This window comes from Dromiciops gliroides, chromosome 4 (genome assembly GCF_019393635.1).
Source record: "Dromiciops gliroides isolate mDroGli1 chromosome 4, mDroGli1.pri, whole genome shotgun sequence".
Classification (NCBI taxonomy): domain Eukaryota; kingdom Metazoa; phylum Chordata; class Mammalia; order Microbiotheria; family Microbiotheriidae; genus Dromiciops; species Dromiciops gliroides.
Window position 1 is genome coordinate 12,892,001 of NC_057864.1, and position 19,398 is coordinate 12,911,398.

The 19,398-nt window shown below is 38.4% G+C and overlaps 1 protein-coding gene across 4 annotated transcripts in view; it reads right to left on the reverse strand.

Annotated features, from left to right (window-relative positions):
- PDE4B (phosphodiesterase 4B) overlaps positions 1-19,398 on the reverse strand; it is a 660,822-nt gene that overhangs the window by 505,425 nt on the left and 135,999 nt on the right. For all 4 annotated transcript variants that reach the window (XM_044001361.1, XM_044001359.1, XM_044001362.1 and 1 more), the window contains one exon: positions 19,013-19,251. In XM_044001361.1, coding sequence (XP_043857296.1) covers positions 19,013-19,251 — 239 coding nt within the window. The remainder of the gene's footprint in view (positions 1-19,012; positions 19,252-19,398) is intronic.

Consider the following 19,398-nt stretch of genomic DNA (forward strand, 5'->3'; position numbering starts at 1 on the left):
GTGGCACAGTGGATAGAGCATCCGCCCTGGAGTCAGGAGTACCTGAGTTCAAATCTGGCCTCAGACACTTAACACTTACTAGCTGTGTGACCCTGGGCAAGTCACTTAACCCCAATTGCCTCACTAAAAAAAAAAAAAATCTTTAAAAAAAACCAATGCTTGGTGACAGCTCTCCTGACCATACAGCACCTAAAAGCAACTGCAGTCCCTTCCAGAGATACTAAGAAAGGCAGGGAATATGTAGAAGACTCTTTCTCCCTAGTCTTGAGGTCTCTGCTTTTCTTAATGTACTATAAATTTAAATTGGCTGCCAAGGTGTAGACAATTTAGTTGAATCAGGGCTGGGCCTGTCCCTTGAATATTTTACTTTTACAAATTGTTGATGGCCCAGTTGGCATGGCTCACTGCTTTGTGGGGAATGTGTGAAGATACACTGCTTCCTTTGGGGTAATTCTTACAAAAGATTCAGCAACTTGTCTCCACTGACATTTTTGATGGCCACTATATACCCAGAGCCCCTAAACAGAAAATTGGATTTAAGAGCATGGAAGTGTCAAAGGAATTCTAGACCTGCCGGCCTAGGACATTGCTGACAAAATAATTAGGAGACAAGTATTTTAACAGGGATGGAGTTAGAGAGACCCAATAAAAACATTTCCATTGTACCACTTTGCAGGGTTAAGATACATTGATTATTAAAGGGATGATGGGAATCTGAGTGTTCTGATCTTAAACAAGACTCTAAAAATAAATTTCAAAGGCTCTTCTTGTGCCTAGAAGAGGGTGATTAGGAGCCCCTGACTAGTGGAGAGGGGGCGGGGTTGTCAGGGACCACAGGTGATCAAAGGAAATCTTTTCTTTACAAAGGAAGGAGTTTTTCCAGGTTTAAATAGAATAGGCTCAGGGAAGCAAGTTTCTCTCCAGGAGAGGTCAGAATTATCTGTCTTATGAAAAATGGACATGTATATTGTATAACAAAATTTGCAAAGAACTTTATGACTCTTGCAGTAAGATGGTATAATGCATAGAGCACTGGACCCAGATTTGGGAAGACCATCTTGAATCTGGTCTGAGATATTTGCCAGCTGTGTAACCCAAAGCAAGTCATTGAACCTGTGTCTGTCTCAGTTTCCTCACCTGTAAAATGAGGGACAGAATAGCGTCTGCCCATTTCACTTGCCTTCATGTGAGGAAAAACAGCACCTGTGCAGTACCAGCTCCCCAGAGGGGCTGGAGCATCCTGACCAGAGGAAGCTCTGCCTTTTGAAATGTCCCTTTTTTATATAAATCTGAAAAAAAAATAGTAACAAGCAAAGCTACAATTCACTCAAACACACAAGAAAGAATTGTTTGTTTTCTGTACTTTAAGATGAATCAGATACAAGTGATAATTAACTGACCTTGGCTTTCCATGCATATGAAACCCTCAGCTGTGGTTCCAGGGCCTTTGTATGCCTAGGGCTTATCAAATAGTCTAAGTGCATGAGTTGAAAGGAGCAGGAGCGCCCCCGTGTGGCCAAATGGAAAGTGATGGATTACAGTTTAAGCCTTTAATAGGCTTATTATCAGGTCATTCTCAGGGCAGAGATTTGATTCAATCCTATTGTGCTTCCCTGAAAAAAAATAGCGTAAATATGAGTCATGGTTATCTATGACTCAGATATTATAAAAGTCTCAGAAAATCACAGTAATTTTAATTCGAAGATGCACCCTTTCTCCAACCCTGGAAAATGTTAACAGAACTAAGACCCAGGAAAAACGTGTGTCTTGGCTGCAGATGCAAAATAAGGAGCTATGAGTACATCTAATTAAACTCACCCTCTAGTTGTTCCACGTGCATTTGTACAAGATGTCCGCATGTCTGGAAAGGAAAGCCCTCCTTCAGCCCATCTGCCTTTTAGCAGAAGTTCCTTTCAATGAGTAGCTCAAGCACCACATCCCATAAGAGGCCTTTCCTGATACCCAACTCATCAGCCCTCTCTCCTTTTTTGAAATTACTTTGCAGAATAATGGTATGGGAAGAGAAATGGGTTTGTGCCCACCTCTGGCACACACAAGTCATGGAGGCTCTCACTCATCCAGGAGATTGTCTAAGAGTGTTACGTAGAAGATCAAGGGCCCATTGGCATCTATGTATATGGATGTTCCTTTGTTTTGGTCACGTATGCCTCCATGCCACCCATTTGAGCTTTTCTTGGCAAAGATTCTGGATTGACTTGCCATTTCCTTCTTCAGTTCATTTTATAGGAAAGGACACTGAAGCAAACAGGGTAAAGTGATTTAGCTAGGATCAAAAGCTAGTAAGAGTCTGAGGCTAAATTTGAACTCAGATCTTCCTAACTCCAGGCCTGGTGTTCTATCCACTGTACTACCACCTAGCTGCCCTATGTATGTGTGTGTGTGTATTATAGGTACATGTCTATATACAACACAATACAGATATGTATATGTGTGCACATGTGTATATATGTACATGGGTGCATGTATATGCATAGGTGTATATATACACACGTATATATTTATGTATATATCTATATGTATATTATATAATGAACACATAAATTATACATATGTAATATATAATAAGATATATCATATTCTACATTACATATATATGTGGGTAGTGTGAGATTAAAATTAGATATTAGATCATAAATCTCCCCTACTTAACCTTTCCCTTAATTTATCTCCCAGACTAGTAAATGGAAGAAACTTCTGGTTTTCTAGGTAGAGCTTTTATTTTATGGTAGTCACACGGTGATGTTGACTAGAAGGATAGGAAAGTAGAAATAAAATATAAATTGTCTTAAGTCTAGGCTTAGTCTATATTCCGTATAAAACTCACCAAAACCCAAGGCCACCTTTGGGGAGAGAGACCGAGTCAAGCGCGTGCTGTTAACCGAGAGCCGGGTCGAGCCAAACTCCAGTCCGCATCTGTCTGTGCAGCGCAGCCAGGAGACCAGCGGAGCAGGAAAAAAGTCCCCACTTCCGTTCTCTCCTTGCCTTTTAAGCTCGCACCCCGGAAGTCGAGTGCTCAGCAGGCAATCTGGCCTGTGTCGCAGGCAGACTGGTGTGCGTAGCTCATGCTGTTGGTCTCCTCCCCAAAAGGGTGGTCCTAAAAAAAAAAAACTGGCGTCTCTCCATTATCTAACCGACTGTTAAAACTTTTTACCACAGTAGTTATATACTTGGTACATTTGTCCTACGTCAAATAAAAATCTTCCTCTTTTTAACTTTCACTTCTTTTTCCTAGTTCTTCCTTCTGGGACTAACAGCACCCAGCTGATCCTGGTACCACCTTGACCAAGTCACTTAACACCGCACACCTGTTTCCTTCATAGTACAATTAGGAGCTTCTAATCAATACAGGTGCCTTAGTTCTAACCTGATGGCATTAGACATCTTTATGGTGCTTGGAAAATGGAAGTGGAATGGTTTGTCCATCATTTCAATTAAAGATCACAGAAATGATGTAGTGAGATGGTTCAACCAGAGGGACAGCTTTAACTTAAACAATTTCTGGATAGTTATTAGACTCTAAAAAACAGAAAGAGTCTACCTCATGACAGCCACTCACCAATGTAACTGAAAGCTCTCACTTCCTTTAAGAACATTACAAAGTAGTCTATTTCTTACAGGGACCTCAAAGTTCTTCTCTGAACATACTCTGGCTTAAATCCTCGTAGTGTCTGTGTCTGTCTTGGCAGCAAAAGGACAAGGAGTTACCTAACCACTGTACTGCCTTCTCCTTGTAGCTTAGCTCAGTGTTCCTAAAGACATAAACCCAGGTGGAATATGGTGCTGGGCCCCAGATTTGTTTGCTTGTTTTGCCTAGAAACAGCAGAACAAAATGGGTATTAGCTCTGCATTGAGGAGTTCACTTAAAGCACAGCATCCTGTTCTGAGGTAGCTGGTGGTACAGTAGCTAGCGTACTGAGATATATGAAAAACTGAATCCAAATCCCACCTGAGACACTTATTAGCTGTATGACCCTGGGCAGGTCACTTAACTTCCGTCTGCCTGTTTTCTCAGCTAGAAAATGGGGGTAACCATATTAAAGGGTCATTGTGAGGATCCAATGAGTTAACAAGTGTAACATATTTTGCAGACCTCATAGATAGCACTATATGAATGCTAGTAGTCACCACCACCACCATCATCATGACAGAAATGATCCCACCAGAGTCCTTCCACTCCTCCCAAAGCCTTTCTTTATAGAAGGTTCAGAACTCCCAAGGTAACTAAATTTTCCATCAGCTTTTATGATTGGTTTTGACTCCACAAACATCATGCCCCTGAGTTTTGCATCATTTAGTGTACCCCCAACCATTTTTGGCTTTCTTTTGTGTATCATTTCCCCCATTTCATTGTAAGCTCATTGAGGGTAGAGTCTCTCTTTCTTTTTCTTATTTGTATCCCCAGCACTTTGCCCAGTGCCTGGCAAATTGTAGACACTTAATATTTATTGATTATTGACTATTAAGGTGATATGCAACTGTCAATAATTAACCTTTGCATTCAACTATTCAATGATATTTCTTTTTACAGTTTCCCACCTCTCTATCAAGAGCAAGATGGTACATTTTATTATAAGTTCTCTGGGACCAAGATAAAGTCATTATAATTATTCAGGGTTTAGACACCTTTTATTGCTAACTTCACTCACATGACATTAGTTATCTTATATACTGTCATTCTGATTCCACATGCTTTGTTGTATATCAGTTCATACAAATTTTTCCATGTTTTTTCTGAATGCTTCACAATTGTGATTTCTAACTCTGCTCTAATATATTCCCTTGTGTTCATATGCCACAATTTATTCAACCATCCCCCATTAATAGGTCCCTACTCACTTTCCATCTCTTTGCTACACAAAAGCACTGCTGTGATTATTTTGGCTTCTATGGTATCCTCTATGTCTGTGACATCCCTGGGGTATGTGCCCAGGAGCAGGGCATGACCTGTTCTTGATGAAGCCATGCTGTTTCTTTTTGTTCACTGTTTCTTTTTCTACATGTTCATTAGTGATCCTTTTAATAATGCATGCTAGAATTTTACCAGAAATCAAAGTCAAGGTTAACTCACAGGTCTTTAGTTTGCAGACTCCATTTTCTCCCCCACTCTTTTTTTAAAAGTTCGAACTATATTAGTCCCTTTAAAGTCCCAGGGTGTCTCTCCCACTCTCTGTCATCTTTCAAAGATTACCTACAGTGGTTCATTAATCTCATCTTTCAGTTTCTTCAGTCCCCAAGGGAATAGTGCATCTGAGCCTTGTGACCTGAACTCATCAAAAGTACCTGGGTGTTCTCTTATTTTTGCCTTACTTATCTTGAGATTGTTCTCCTCATTAGTCATTTTTATGCCATCATTTCTAGTGCAGAGTATTCTCTTTGACAGAGGAAGAGACAGTGATGGAGACTCTACCTGGGATTTCACTGAGATCCCCAGATGATGAAACTCCTTTTACCAATTCATCCAGACACCTTCTTTCCAATTTATACCATTACAGAATTGCCTGGGGCACCCAAAAGTTAAATTACTTGCCCAGGACCATATAGTCAGTACTTGAAGTTGGGTATTCCTGACTCTAAGGTAAGTTCTCTATCTACTACACATACTGTATCTTCTCAAATAAATAGGCTAAATCATTTCCAGATGGTAGGAACCTTGGAAACCATTTAGTACAATCCCTGAATTTTAAAGATGAAGAGAGATTAAGTGACTTGTTGAGGGTCACAAAACTCATGAGAACCTAAGGCTAAATAGAGTTGAGTAGTTTTGCCTTCCCTCTTTGGTTTGTATCCAACTACATGCCCCAAGTAGCATCCCACCCCATGTTTGACCCTCTGATTTTCTCCAGTGTTGAAAAAAAACCACACCTTTTCTCCAGTCTTTTGCTTCCCATGCTACTCGTGCCAGCAATCTTCAACATCCAAATCACACTTATGCTTATGCATTCAACCTCTGTTCCTTGCTCTTGTTTAAATTCCTGCATGTCTTTGATTTTTATTCTCAAACTATCCTCCTTCTCCCAGAAAACCATACCTTATAATTAAAAAATGAAAAAGAGAAGAAAAAAGGATTCAGCATTAACTAACCAATAGACCAAATCCATCATTAAGTGTAGTGTCCTATGCCACCTCTTCAAAGAAGGGAGAAAGGGGAATTCTCCTATCTTTTCTTTGGAGCCAAGATGATTCAGATAACTTTTCAGAATTAATTTTCAATTGTTGTGCTAATGTTATACTTTCCATTTACATGGTTGAAGTAATTGTGTGTATTATTTTCTAGGTTCTGTTTCCTTCACCATGTATCAGTTAATATGTCTCCCCACACTTCTCTATTCTATTCACAATCCCTGTGAAAAGTTTGATGGATTGAATGAGGTGGGGTAGGGAAGAATGGAAAATGATTCCATTGTCCCATTATTTGCCTCAAAATCACCAATGGATACTCTGTAAACGATACACACTGAATCTGAAATCAAGAAGATCTGGGCATTAATCCTTAGATATTCACTAGCTGTTGCCATTGGAATGTAAACTCCTTGAAGGCAGGCACCATGCATTTAGCTTTCTTTGCATCTCCAAAGCTCAACACAGTGCCTTGCACACAGAAAGCACTTAATAAATGCTTGTTGACTAAGTGACCAACCATTTGACCATGAAGAATTTAAACTCTCTGAGTCTCAGTTTCCTTACATATAAAATAAGGGAAATAATTCCTTTAGCATCAACAAACTTCACTGGATTGTTGTGAGAATCAAATGAGATAATGCATCTAAAAGCACCTTGAAGAATTGAAAGTATTATGTAAATGACAACTATTATTAGCATTCCTTTGCACTTCTATCAAATTAAATACTTTGATATTTGATTTGTGGTTTAGCATAGGTCTGGGAATAGGGGATATGTACTTACTGGAGGCTTGGTCTCTCTTAGCATCCTCAGAATTACCCCCAAACATGTACTCCTCAATCTCTGGGTAGCCAGAAGCTCCAGGGTTTGTGGGTTCAACATGTCTCTATAACCTTATCATCTCTTTCACAGGCAAAAAGAAGTATAGAAAGAGAGAGGGATAATGGTTATATACATATATATGTGTATATATGTATATATATTTATGTGTGTGTATATATACATACCTATACCTACCTATCTATAATATACACATATACATATATACATAACATATATGTATGTATGTGTATGTGTGTGCATTTGTGTATTTATAAAATCATAGATTTAGAGCGGAAAGGGATCTAAGAGGCCTTTTTGTCCAAAATTGGGGGGGATGTCATTATATAGAAGGTAAAGATGAGGCCCAAAGAAATTGCCTAAATAACTTGTGCAGTCACAGAGGTAGTTATTGACTACTAACTAGTTTCTTCAGAATTTGAACCCCAGTCCTCTTATTTTAAAGCCAACACTCTTTCCTTTGCTTCTCTTTGAAGTCACAGTAAAAGTCCTCAGAAAAGTCTCAAATAGGGTTGTTTGAACAATTGTGAGAATTGGAATGGCATCCCTGCTGGAGAGATACTGTAAGGAAGCTCCACCATGAGGAGAAAGCATGTGATTCAGAGACCATGTGACTTTAGCGTCCGGAAGTTACATCTATAGAACCACATGTGGGACTTGTCAATCAGAGCTACCACCCCATTAACTTGGAGCTGTGTGTGTGTGTGGATGTCCCTGTTTCCTGTTGGAGAGGAGGTTTTCCGGGAACAGGAAGGATCAAGGGAGCTCTTTTTGCTAGGAACCTCATTCTGAGTGGAGCTGAGATACTGGCTCCCTGAGATAGATGAAGGAATTTTGGCCTCTTTCTCTCTCCTCACCAAATACTTATGCTACTTAATAAATACTTAAAAGTCTAAACTCCTGCTAAAGCTTATAATTTATGGTGACCACTCATTAGATTTTTAGGCAGTCTAGCTAGAATTGTAGTCCCATACACAAGGAAGGCACAGGTGTGAAGGCATAGGATGACACCTACTTCACAAAGAGCTTAGAAAGCAGAGAAATCCCAGTGACATCAGAGATTTGGAGCTAGAAGAAGAGGAATAAACGGAGTACAAACACGATAATCCTGGACAGTACAAACAGGTGAGCAGATAAGTGAATCACAAGGCACTCCAAGAGAAAGCTTTTAGTGAGATGGGGCCCGGATGGAGGCAAGGCTGCCCCTAGTGTAGGCTCCCTTAACCTGGGATCCATGAAATGTACATCATACATACATACATACATCTATCATCTATCTATCTACCTCTATTTACATATATATATATACATATATATATAGAGAGAATTGTATTTCAATAAATGGTTTCCTTTATAATTCTAAGTATTTTCTTTGAATTGACATTATTTCTCTAGTGAACCATATTCCAACTTCCAAACAAGTGCCTGAAATTCAACTCAGCACTTATTAGGTACCTGTTGTGTACAAAGTACTTATAAACTGTGGGTATATTGCAGACCCTGCCTACTAAATCAGTAACTATCTGTATATGATAAGGACACTGAGTGGCATGGACAATGCATGCTTCAGGAGGACCAATGAGTGGTGTAGACAATAGATGCTCCTGGGGTGCTGGGGTATTTAAGGAGTATTCTTCATAAGAGATAGGATTTCAATTCTGACTTCAAATGCAGTGACTGTGATTTTGACAAATCAGATGACTCCCACCTACTTTTGGTGATTCATTTGGATATAAATTATACTAAAATGCTGAGTCTAGGAAAGGAAGCAAGACCAAAAGTTCTGAAGTCTTGGGGACGAAGCCTAAGGACCAGGGAACACCAGTATTTTCTTCACTGCTGACAACCAAAGGCCTGGGTGTCTAAAGAAAGGCAGGACTGAGTAGTGGAAAACTGATAAGAAGACTATGATGTAAACAAAAATTATATTTTAAATGCATTTACAAATAAATAAAATAAAATAATGGGAATACTGTGCTCCTGGCCAGGGATGGAGAACACGTAACAATGCTTGTGGAGAAAAGCCAGAGTGTCACAGGAATGAAAAATGTGAAAAAAAAAAAATCCTGATTTTCAAAAGGAAGATAAAGATGAAGGGAGTAGATACTTCAAATCTTTTAGCCAAGGAGCTTGATGTTTTACCTAATATAGATTATAAAATTAAAGGGCTATATCTCTAAAAGGAAGTGGTGACCCCAAAGGGCTAAAATTGCTTCATTAGGAACAGGATAGCTTTGAAAGGGTTACTAGGCTAAGGAGATAAAGAGAAGACTGTAGAGAAAATTTACATCAATTTTCATGAAATATTGCACTACATCTCTCATTCAATTATAGTGAATGAGATGGGGAGATGTGGGCTAGAATAAATGATAAAACATTTAGTCAGATTTAGAGCTGGCTGAATGGCCAGACCCAAACAATAGCCATTAATGGTTTGATTTCACCTTGATACAGATGTCCCTATTGATGTGTGCTTCTGTTCTCTAAGCATGCTCTGTATGATTTGGATAAAACCATAGAGAGCATGCTTCTCACATCTACCATGAAGTTGTCTAACACAAAGGGTAATTGAATCAGGAGTCAAGATCAGGTAAAATCTAAAAAGATGAAATACCATGGGGATCAATGTATAGTCAACCTCTCAATATTAAGTAAACTCTCTATAAATAGGGAAATACAGTCAGTGGAGGGCCAGCCATGGAGTCAGGAGGACCTGAGTTTTAAAAATCCAGTCTTATATGTCCTAGGTGAGTGAAAGAAGTCATTTTACTTTTGTTTGCCTCAGTTTCCTCAACTGTAAAATGGAGATAAATAGCAGCACCTATCTTGCAGGGTTGGTATGAAAATTAAATGAGGTATTTGTAAAGCTCTTAGCACAGTGCCTAGCACATAGTTGATGTTATATAGATGAAAGCTATTATTAATGGCTAGATTTCTTTTAAAAAGCTACAAAAATTTAAAGGAATTCTTAAATATAAACCCTAGCTTTTAAAAGTTCTTTGAAATTATATATATATATATATATATATATATATATATATATATATACACACACACATATAAGTGCGTATTTATGTAAATTTGTGTAAAACCCTCAATTAACAATCACTGCTACCATCATAGAAATGAAATAAAGGCTTCAAGTGTTTTCACTTTGAGTCATGGGAAGCACTAGATCAGGAGATAGACATTTAATGATCTCTTCCAAAGGCCACACTCCATTTTAGAGGGAAAACATTGGGGAGGGAAAATAAGTCTTCTTGCACCTTATTCCACAACATAGACTTTTCAATCCAATGACCCTGGCCTCCTGGCTATTCCACAAAGAAGATGCTCCATCTCAATGGCTCTGGATATTCTCCCTGGCTGCTCCCTATGCCTCTAATACTCTCCCTCCTCTGTTCACACTATTGACCTCCCTGGATTCTCTTAAGTCCTGAATAAAGTTCTACTTTCTACAAGAAGCTTCCTTAACCCCTCTTATTTCCAGTACCTTTCCTATGATAATTATTTCTCATTTATTCTGTATATAGTTTGCTTTGTAGATGTTTGTATGTTGAGGGTAGGGACTGTTCTTTGTCTCTTTTTGTATCTTCAGTGTAGTGCCTGGCATATAGTAGGTGTTCAATAAATGTTTATTTAGCCTGATTGATTCTTTTTTTTTTGGAAGGGCTATGGGGATTAAGTGACTTGCCCAAGGTCACACAGCTGGTAAGTGTCAAGTGTCTGAGGCCAAATTTGAACTCAGGTCCTCCTGAATCCAGGGCTGGTGCTTTATCCACTGTGCCACCTAGCTGCCCCCTAAGATTTTTTTCCAGGGCAATGAGGGTTAAGTGACTTGCCCAGGGTCACACAGCTAGTAAGTGTCAAGTGTCAAGTGTCTGAGGCCAGATTTGAACTCAGGTCCTCCTGAATCCAGGGCCAGTGCTTTATCCACTGGGTCACCTAGCTGCCCCTGGCTTGATTGATTCTATCTGTTGAGAAAACTAAGATTGATCCTGTTTCATTTTCTTACTGATCCTATTTACAAGTAATTGATTATGTACTACAATTGTCATGGCTTTTTGTTTCTGAATTTAGTTTAGAGTTCAGCTGGTCTGTAATGGGTTAAGTTTTAAAATCGAGCTCTTCTTATCTCAAAGAATTTTGCTACCCTTGAGAAATGTGGGTAAAAGAAAGGGATTTGGATCTGAGATCTTTACTCCACCAAGCTATCCTTCAAGATGTCTGCTTTGCTGTTCAAATGTCTGGGTTGCTCTCACACCTGAACTGGAACAATGAGCATTTCATAGTCTCATGAGATAAGAAGGGTGAGGTCATTGCTAGCCCTCATTACCAAACTTTCAACCAATCACGTTGTTCCTTGAGCCTCAGCTTTGTAACCAATCATTTCGGATGTCATCTATCCTGTTCTATTCTTTTTTTCTGTACTCCCCAAACCCTATCTAAGGGGAACTATTCTTTTGCTGGGGGTCTTTGGCATAGATGGAAGAAAGCCACTGAGCCACTTGTTGACAGGTAGCATGGCCCTACTTATAAATGTTATCTTGCTTGGAGATCCATCTGTTTACCTTTTGTCAAATTTCACTTGAGAAACTGTGTGGCAGAACACAAATGGATTCTCCTTTCCAGGTCTCTGTTTCCTCATCTAAAAAATGTGGGGCTTGGACTGAAAGATCTCTCAGATCGCTTCCAGACCTAAACCCGATGATCCCATGATACAACACAAGTGTTGACATCAGTGCTCTCTCTCAGAAGAGAAGTTAGAACATATTACTCAGAAACAAGAGAGAGCTCTTGAAACCAACTGATGAATCACACAGAAAACAAGTGATGGTGCACATGGAAAACACCCCCAGGCATTCCTGGGACAAAAATCCTTAAAGTGAATTCATGTCCTGCTAGCTGACAGTAGAGGATGGAGGGGAATATGTCTGACTACCACTTTGCCAAGCCAGGAGATGTCAGGATGGCAGAGCTTGGTGAAAGCTAAGCAGATGTGTGTCTCATCAACCTCTCCTCCTTGTGCCAACTTTAGTTGAATTTGTGGCATTTTCACATAGCATCTGTGGTTATTTTGATCCCGGAAACAGAGCTTTGAGATCAGAGGATGAAAGGCAGTATGGAAGGAAACAATATTTAATTGAAATTCTCAGCAGGCTGTCAACTTGTGACAGACTGTGGGTGCAATAAAGAACTTCTGGTGTCTGATAACCCCTCCCTCTTTGGCCCATCCTCCACCACTTTGGCTCAGGGATAAAAGAAGTATCCAATGAGCACAAGGAAGTTGTATTAAGGCTGCAAACCCTAAGATGAGGACAAATTTCAGCTTGATACCCAAGACAAAGAGAAATTGAGACAAAGCAGTGTCTCAAAGGAACCATCCTGTTCAGAAAGGAAATCTTTATAGAGGCAAGGCAACACACTAAGAGAGACAAGTGGGAGGTGGGAGATAGGTGAATATACATGATGATGTCATGGGCAGCATTATTGGTAGAGGTGTAGGTTAATACAGCCATTCTGGAAAGCAACTTGGAATTATGCAAATCAAGTAGTAAAATATTCATATATTTCGATATCCCATGCTAGGAGTATACCTCAAGGAGGCCATTTGTAAAAAGAAAGGCTCAATATTCACCAAAATATTCTAACAATACTTTTCATGATACCAAAGTATCACTTGGGGGATGATGCAATGAATTCTGGTAATATAAGAAGTAATGGACGTGATGAACAGAGAATCATGGAAAATCTTACCCAAGTCAATAGAAAGTAAATGTAGGCAGAGTCAGGGTAATAGAATGTGTCATGATTACAACAATATCCATGTAAAGATTAATCACCCAGAACAATCCACAATGAATATTTGGAAATAATAGCCATGGTTTTGCCTTTCTTTGTACCCTCTACACTGGTGGTATCAAATTCATTTAGAAACAAGGGCCACTAAACCCTACATAAGGATCCCTGTAGATGGCATATTGACTTAGAAAATCACATATTAATATTATCTATGTTCTACTGTATTTTGTTTATTTTATTAGATATTTCCCAATTACATTTTAATCTGGTTCCAGCTTCACTCAGAAATGTTGTAGGCTTCAATGGGCTGTGTGTTGGTATACTTCAGCTCGACACTTATGTGCCTGGCACATGGGAAACACTTACTAAATGTTTTTTGACTGACCATCCTTCCATACTTCCCAAAATGAGAAGCAGAGATTGGTGTAGGACACAAACCTGGAAGTACTATGTTCCACTACCCATCAGGATTCACTCAGGCAGATTCTTCCTAACTCTGAAAAGCCATCAGCCACCCTAAGGCACTGCACCCAGGCCACCCCAAGACAAGGCACACAGTCACTGTGTCCTTTGTCCATAAAGTTCCAATATTAGGTTCTTAATTTCAAAGCATTAAACGGATAAGAAAACAGATCTCTCATATTACTTTTATCTAATTGTCAGGGAGATAATACATGTAAAGCACTTTACAAACTTTAATATGCTATAGAAAAGTAAATCATGGTAACATTTTTTTTACCTGTCAAGTCCATATCAGCCAATGAAGTAACCCTATCAGTCCAAGTGATAAAGGGTAGCCATTTTTTTTCTCAAGTCAGAATCCTGGGCTATGGAATCCTCTATTCTAGGCACCCAGGATCAACTGAACAAGTGCGTGATAATGAGGATGAGTCAGGCTGAAAAAGTCTGGCTCCCTCTGATTTCCAATCAAGTGTTCTTTCAAATAGAGTGTGTGGCCAAAGTGTTTACTGTTCCCCTCAGCATTTGCTCTATGGACAGATGTACTTTTGAGGGAACTATAATGAGGGAATATTTTTCTCCCTTGATTTTTTCAGAAGAATTTTAATTTCTGATTGAATGAGTTTCTACTGAAGTTACCAATGTGGGCATTTGGTCAAAAACTAGCTCATAGCTTTATCAAACCAACTGTACCATTTCACAGAATTGCTGAATTTCAGAGTAAGAAAGGGTTTTAATGGTCATCTAGTTTAACCCATACCTGGACAAGAATCCCCTCTACAGCATACTGATAAGTAGTTATGGAGTCTTTATTTGAAGGGTTACACATCACCTCCTAAGGCAGCCCATTTCTACATTTGACAGGCCTAATATTAGGAAGGGATTTTTTTTCAGACATCAAATCTAAATTAGCATCTTTATGCCTTCCCCCCATTGCTCCTCATCTTATCCTCTGGGGCCAATCAGAGAAAGTAATCCCTCTTCTACATGACAGCTGTTCAGACACTTGAAGACAACCACTACCACATACCACCTAAATCTTCTCTAGGACTTTTAATGAAACCTCATGATGCATGAACTTGATATATCCCAAAGATTTCTTCAAGGAGTATTGAGTGACCCATTATTACTAAAACACAGAAAAGTAGTGGGAATCCTGTTCACATGTCTTCAGTTATCTACAGAGTACACACACACACACACACACACACACACACACACACACACACACACACACACAAGCATCTCATCTCCTATTTAGTAGATATATTTGGGGGAATTGTCCCCAGATATATAAAGGCTACAAAACTGTCCAAAACTGGGATGGGCTTCTTTGAGAAGTAGGAAGATCTACTCCTTAGAGGCCTTCAAGCAGGGAGGATCCTTTCTGGGATAAGTTGAACTTGTTGAGGTCACTTCCAATTGCAAATCATGAGACCCACAGAGTTTCAGGAAGGTACACAGGATAACAGGTGAAATCCAAACCCAGCTAGATCTTTTGGACTCCAAGTGTAGCACTCCATCCATTATGGTACCATTGTTTCTCATACTTTCTTTTTTATCCCTAGTATTGAGCATGGTGCCTGGTATACAATAAACAATTAATAAATGTTTATTGATGTTACCTGACACAAGGCCGATGTACTACTTCACTGTAGAACTTACATTTCTCTGAGCTACAGAGAAATGATGCTTGGCAACATAAGTGAGAGTCCTAGCTTGGGAAATTCCAACCAGCTTTGCTAAAGAACTCTCAGCATACACTTTGTCTGGAAGGATGCAGTCCTTGATTTCTGAAATGGTGCAAATTTACTCAACTCCTGGTTTATGAAACACATTTAATCCCACAGAGGGACAGATGGTGGATCCTAAATATAAATCTGGTAGAAGTCTCTAAGAATCTAAATCTGAGATTATGCCTATGTCCAGATAAGGAAAAGGAATTGGTTTTGGATTAGTCAATGTCTCCCTTCCTATGGGATCTTTGCATTATCTACTGGGGTTGCAGGAAAGTGATTCATCTGTGATAATGCAATAATATTAATAATGGCAATGAATCTATGTTTCCATTAATACAAGGAGCACCTGGTGAGGAACTTCCTCTGCCAAGGAGGGTAGCAAGGTGGTGCTGGACATGGAATCAGGAGAAACTGAGTTCAAATCTTTTCTTAGCCACTTACTAGCTATGGGGTCCTAGCCAACTCTCCTCATTGTGCCTCATTATTTCATTGGTAAAATAGGGATAATAATGGTGCCCACCTCCCAGAGTTTCTGCAAGGATAAAATGAGATCATATTTATAAAGTATTTGCTAAACTTTAAAGTGCTATATAAATGCTCACCTTTATTGTTTGTTTTTTTGTTTTTGTTTTTGTTTTTAGTGAGACAATTGGGGTTAAGTGACTTGCCCAGGGTCACACAGCTAGTAAGTGTGTGTTAAGTGTCTGAGGCCTGATTTGAACTCAGGTACTCCTGACTCCAGGGCTGGTGCTCTATCCACTGCGCCACCTAGCTGCCCCACCATTATTGTTGTTGTTGGCATTGTTGACAATATCAATTAGCACCTGATCTGCAAATTATACTTTTAGTGAATAGCCTGAGATAGAACTTTAAGTGACTTTCCCAGGATGATTCAACTAGCATGTGTCAAAAGAAGGACCAGAACATGTTTTCCAGACTCCAAGGCTGGCTTTCCATCCACTTTGCCACACTACTACTCAATGATGGTGATTATAATATTGATAATAATTATCATGTCTGATTGAATTCCATCAAGAAAAGATGAGATGAACAACAGTAATAACAGCTCACATCTATATGATACTTCAAAGTTTGTCAAATGATTTATACACAAATCACAATTGATACAACAAACCTGGGACATGGCTGCTATTTTAATCCCAGTTTTGCAGATAAGAAAACTGAGGCTGAGATACATTTAGACATAACTTTTAGGTTTCTGGGAAACATATAGTATAAGGTACTATATAAACGGTAGCTATTATTTTTGTTGCAATAATCAACCTCATGGGTTTTTTGTAAGGAAGTCTTCCTTTAAAGTACTATATAAATGGAGTTTACTATAAAAAAAAGATGAGCAGAATGATATCAGGAAAATCTAGAAAGACTTAAATGAGCTGATACAAAGTGAAATGCACTGTATACAAAATAACAGAAATATTGTAAGATGATGTGCTACAAATGACTTAAGTATTTTCAGCAATGCAATAATCCAATACAACTCTGAAGGACTTATGAAGAATGCAATCTATTTACAGAGAAAGAAGTGATGGTATCTGAATACAGATGAAAGTATGTATCTTTTGTTGTAATTGTTAGTTCCTTTTACTAAAGGTTTGTTTTTGTCTGATATGTTTTGCACAACTGCACATGTATTACTTATATTGAATTGCTTGAGTTCTTAAGGGGGGAGGGAGGGAGGAAGAGAATTTGGAACACAAAGTTTTAAAAATTGATGTTACAATTTTTTTTACATGTAAGTTGGGGGGTAAATTCTAAATAAATAAATAATTATATAAACAAACAAATAAATAAATGGATAAATAAATAAATAAAAGATGAATAAGCAAATGAAAGAATGCCTAAATAATAAATAAATAGACAAATAAATAGATACAGGAATAAATAAATAGACAAATAAATAGATACAGGAATAAATAAATAGATGATGGATGGATGAATGAAGAAAAAAGAGAGAAAGAAAGGAAGGAAGGAGGGAAGAAAGAAAGAAGAGAAAAGAATAGACATGAAGAGATTCTATTGTGTCATCCTCAGACAAGTTTTGGAAAAACTCTTTCATGTTGTTTTCTACAGATTCTCAATGATCTTTGTCTTAAATATTTGCCTCTCTATCTAGTCAAAAAAGAAATTAGTCAAAGGCACTATTAATCAAAAAAATATTCATCAATGTTGGAAAGTTTGGCATGTTGTAAGATTCACCAGACACATTCACTATATGAATTATGGTGTTTAAATTTGCTACTTTAAAAATGTATGAAATCTAAGACAGGAAAATCTTAATTTCCATCAGATGACTCACCATTTGAAAGTTAAGCCTCCAAGACATTTCTCTATGAAACAATGATATGAAGAAATATTCTAAAACTATAATATTACAATTTTCTGGAATCACTCAATTTGTATGAGATGGTTATGTCTTCTAACCCCCAATAAAAAAGATCTGAAAGTTTAAGAAGTCATGTTTTCAATAAGAAAGCTTAAGATGCACCAAAAAAAAAAAAAAAAGCTTAAGCATTCAGTAGTGGAAAGAGAAATAGATTTGGGAGGAGGAGATGTGAATTCAGTCCTGCTTCTGCTGAATACTAACTCTGTGACCTTGGGCAAGTCAATTCCCTTCTCTGGCTTTCAGTGTCCTCCTGTGTGAGATGGGAGAGTTTGGACTCTATGGACTCTATGATTACCTTCCAGGATGCTTCATTGTCTAAATTTTTCATTCTTTCATCCTGTCTCAGTGAAACTCCACCTGTGTAGCACACAATCCTGGGTGCACAGAAATTCATTGAGAAGCACCCTACAATTAAATGAGGTGAGAATTGAACACATTACCTGAAATATTTCTGTATTATTGCACACCATATTAAAAGAGAGTTGCATGCCACTTGCCATGAGGGGATTTAAAGAGATTTTTCAAACATGATCTAATATAGAGCAACTCCTCAAAGCTAATCCAGACATTCCAAAGTATTCCTCTGATGAGCCAATTTATAATCCTCAAAATGTTTCCATTATGAGTCAATATGGACCATATAGACCAAAATATTCTTTTACTAAGCCAAAATGGGATCGCCAAAACACTTTCCCTCTATACCCCACCACACACATACACACCCATGGCATTAGTCAATCTAGACATTCCAAAACATTATTTGATGAGCCAATCTAAAATTACTCAAATACCCTATTATCCACATCTAGATTCAGAACCCTTTTTGATAACGCAGTAACACTTTCAAGGCAACATTGCAAATATTGAATGAGGTTGATAGCAGACAGGATAGGATAAGGAAAGGGACTGGACCTTCAATTTTACTGGTAGAAGAAATTCTCAAATTAGGAAAAATTCCTTCTACCAGTTCAGGCCTGCACCATCTCTACAACTTCCAGTTTACGAGAGTTGTTTTAAGCACCAAGAGGTTAAATCACTTACCTAGGGTTATGTAGCCAGTGTATATCAAAGGCAGGACCTGAATGCATGTATTCTTGACCCCAAGGTCAATTCTCTAACCACCATACTATGCTGCCTCTTCAACAAATAGAATAGCAATGGGAAAATGCACTCATGGCTTCAATGCCAACAATTCTCTCTATAGCAGAAATGTTACTATTCTAATTGGTATTTTAAACAATATTTTATTTTATTGGATTAAACATTTTGTTTGTTGGTTGGTTTTAGATCTATACCACAAAAGCAGTCTTGAAACAATTGAGGCATATGACATACTTTCTCTGCCTTTTGACATAAATAAAACATCTCTTGGTTCCTGTTTACATACATTGCTGCTTAAACCAAAATTCTTTCAGTTCATCTTTCAGAAAACAATTTCTCTGTTAAGAAGCCACAGTGTGAAGTGACAAGAGACACACACTCCCCAAAGGCCAATAACTGTTTCGTGAAGAAGCAATAATTTAAATGAGGAGAGTAAAGCCCTTGGCATCTCTGCAGCAGGGCTCGGAAACAGCACTTGGTAAATTAAATTTTAATCTAGAAATTTAATTTAGAAGCCACTTACCTCTCTTGGCTTACAGTAGTGATGGCAATGCTTGGAAGTGTCAGCAAAGGTAGAGTGGTGGGTCTCGAAATGCTATCTCCATCAGGCGTCCGGGCCCTTTCCGACTGTCTCTGGGATAGCGGCGGCAACTGGAGGTTGCCAGAACAGCATCTTCTCCCCCTCCAGAGGTCGATTCCTAGGGTATTACTGGAGGAGCTATAAGATTTGCTCAGGTTGCATTCCAAGTAATCTTTAACATTCTGGAAGGAAAAGAAGGAAAAGAAAAGAAAATGGAGACAGTGAATTATGAATACAATGGATATCTCATTGAGTGAAATAGAATCCAAAGATCAGTGTCAACAATGGCTATGATATATAAATGGAAAGATAACAGAAAGGAAATCCAA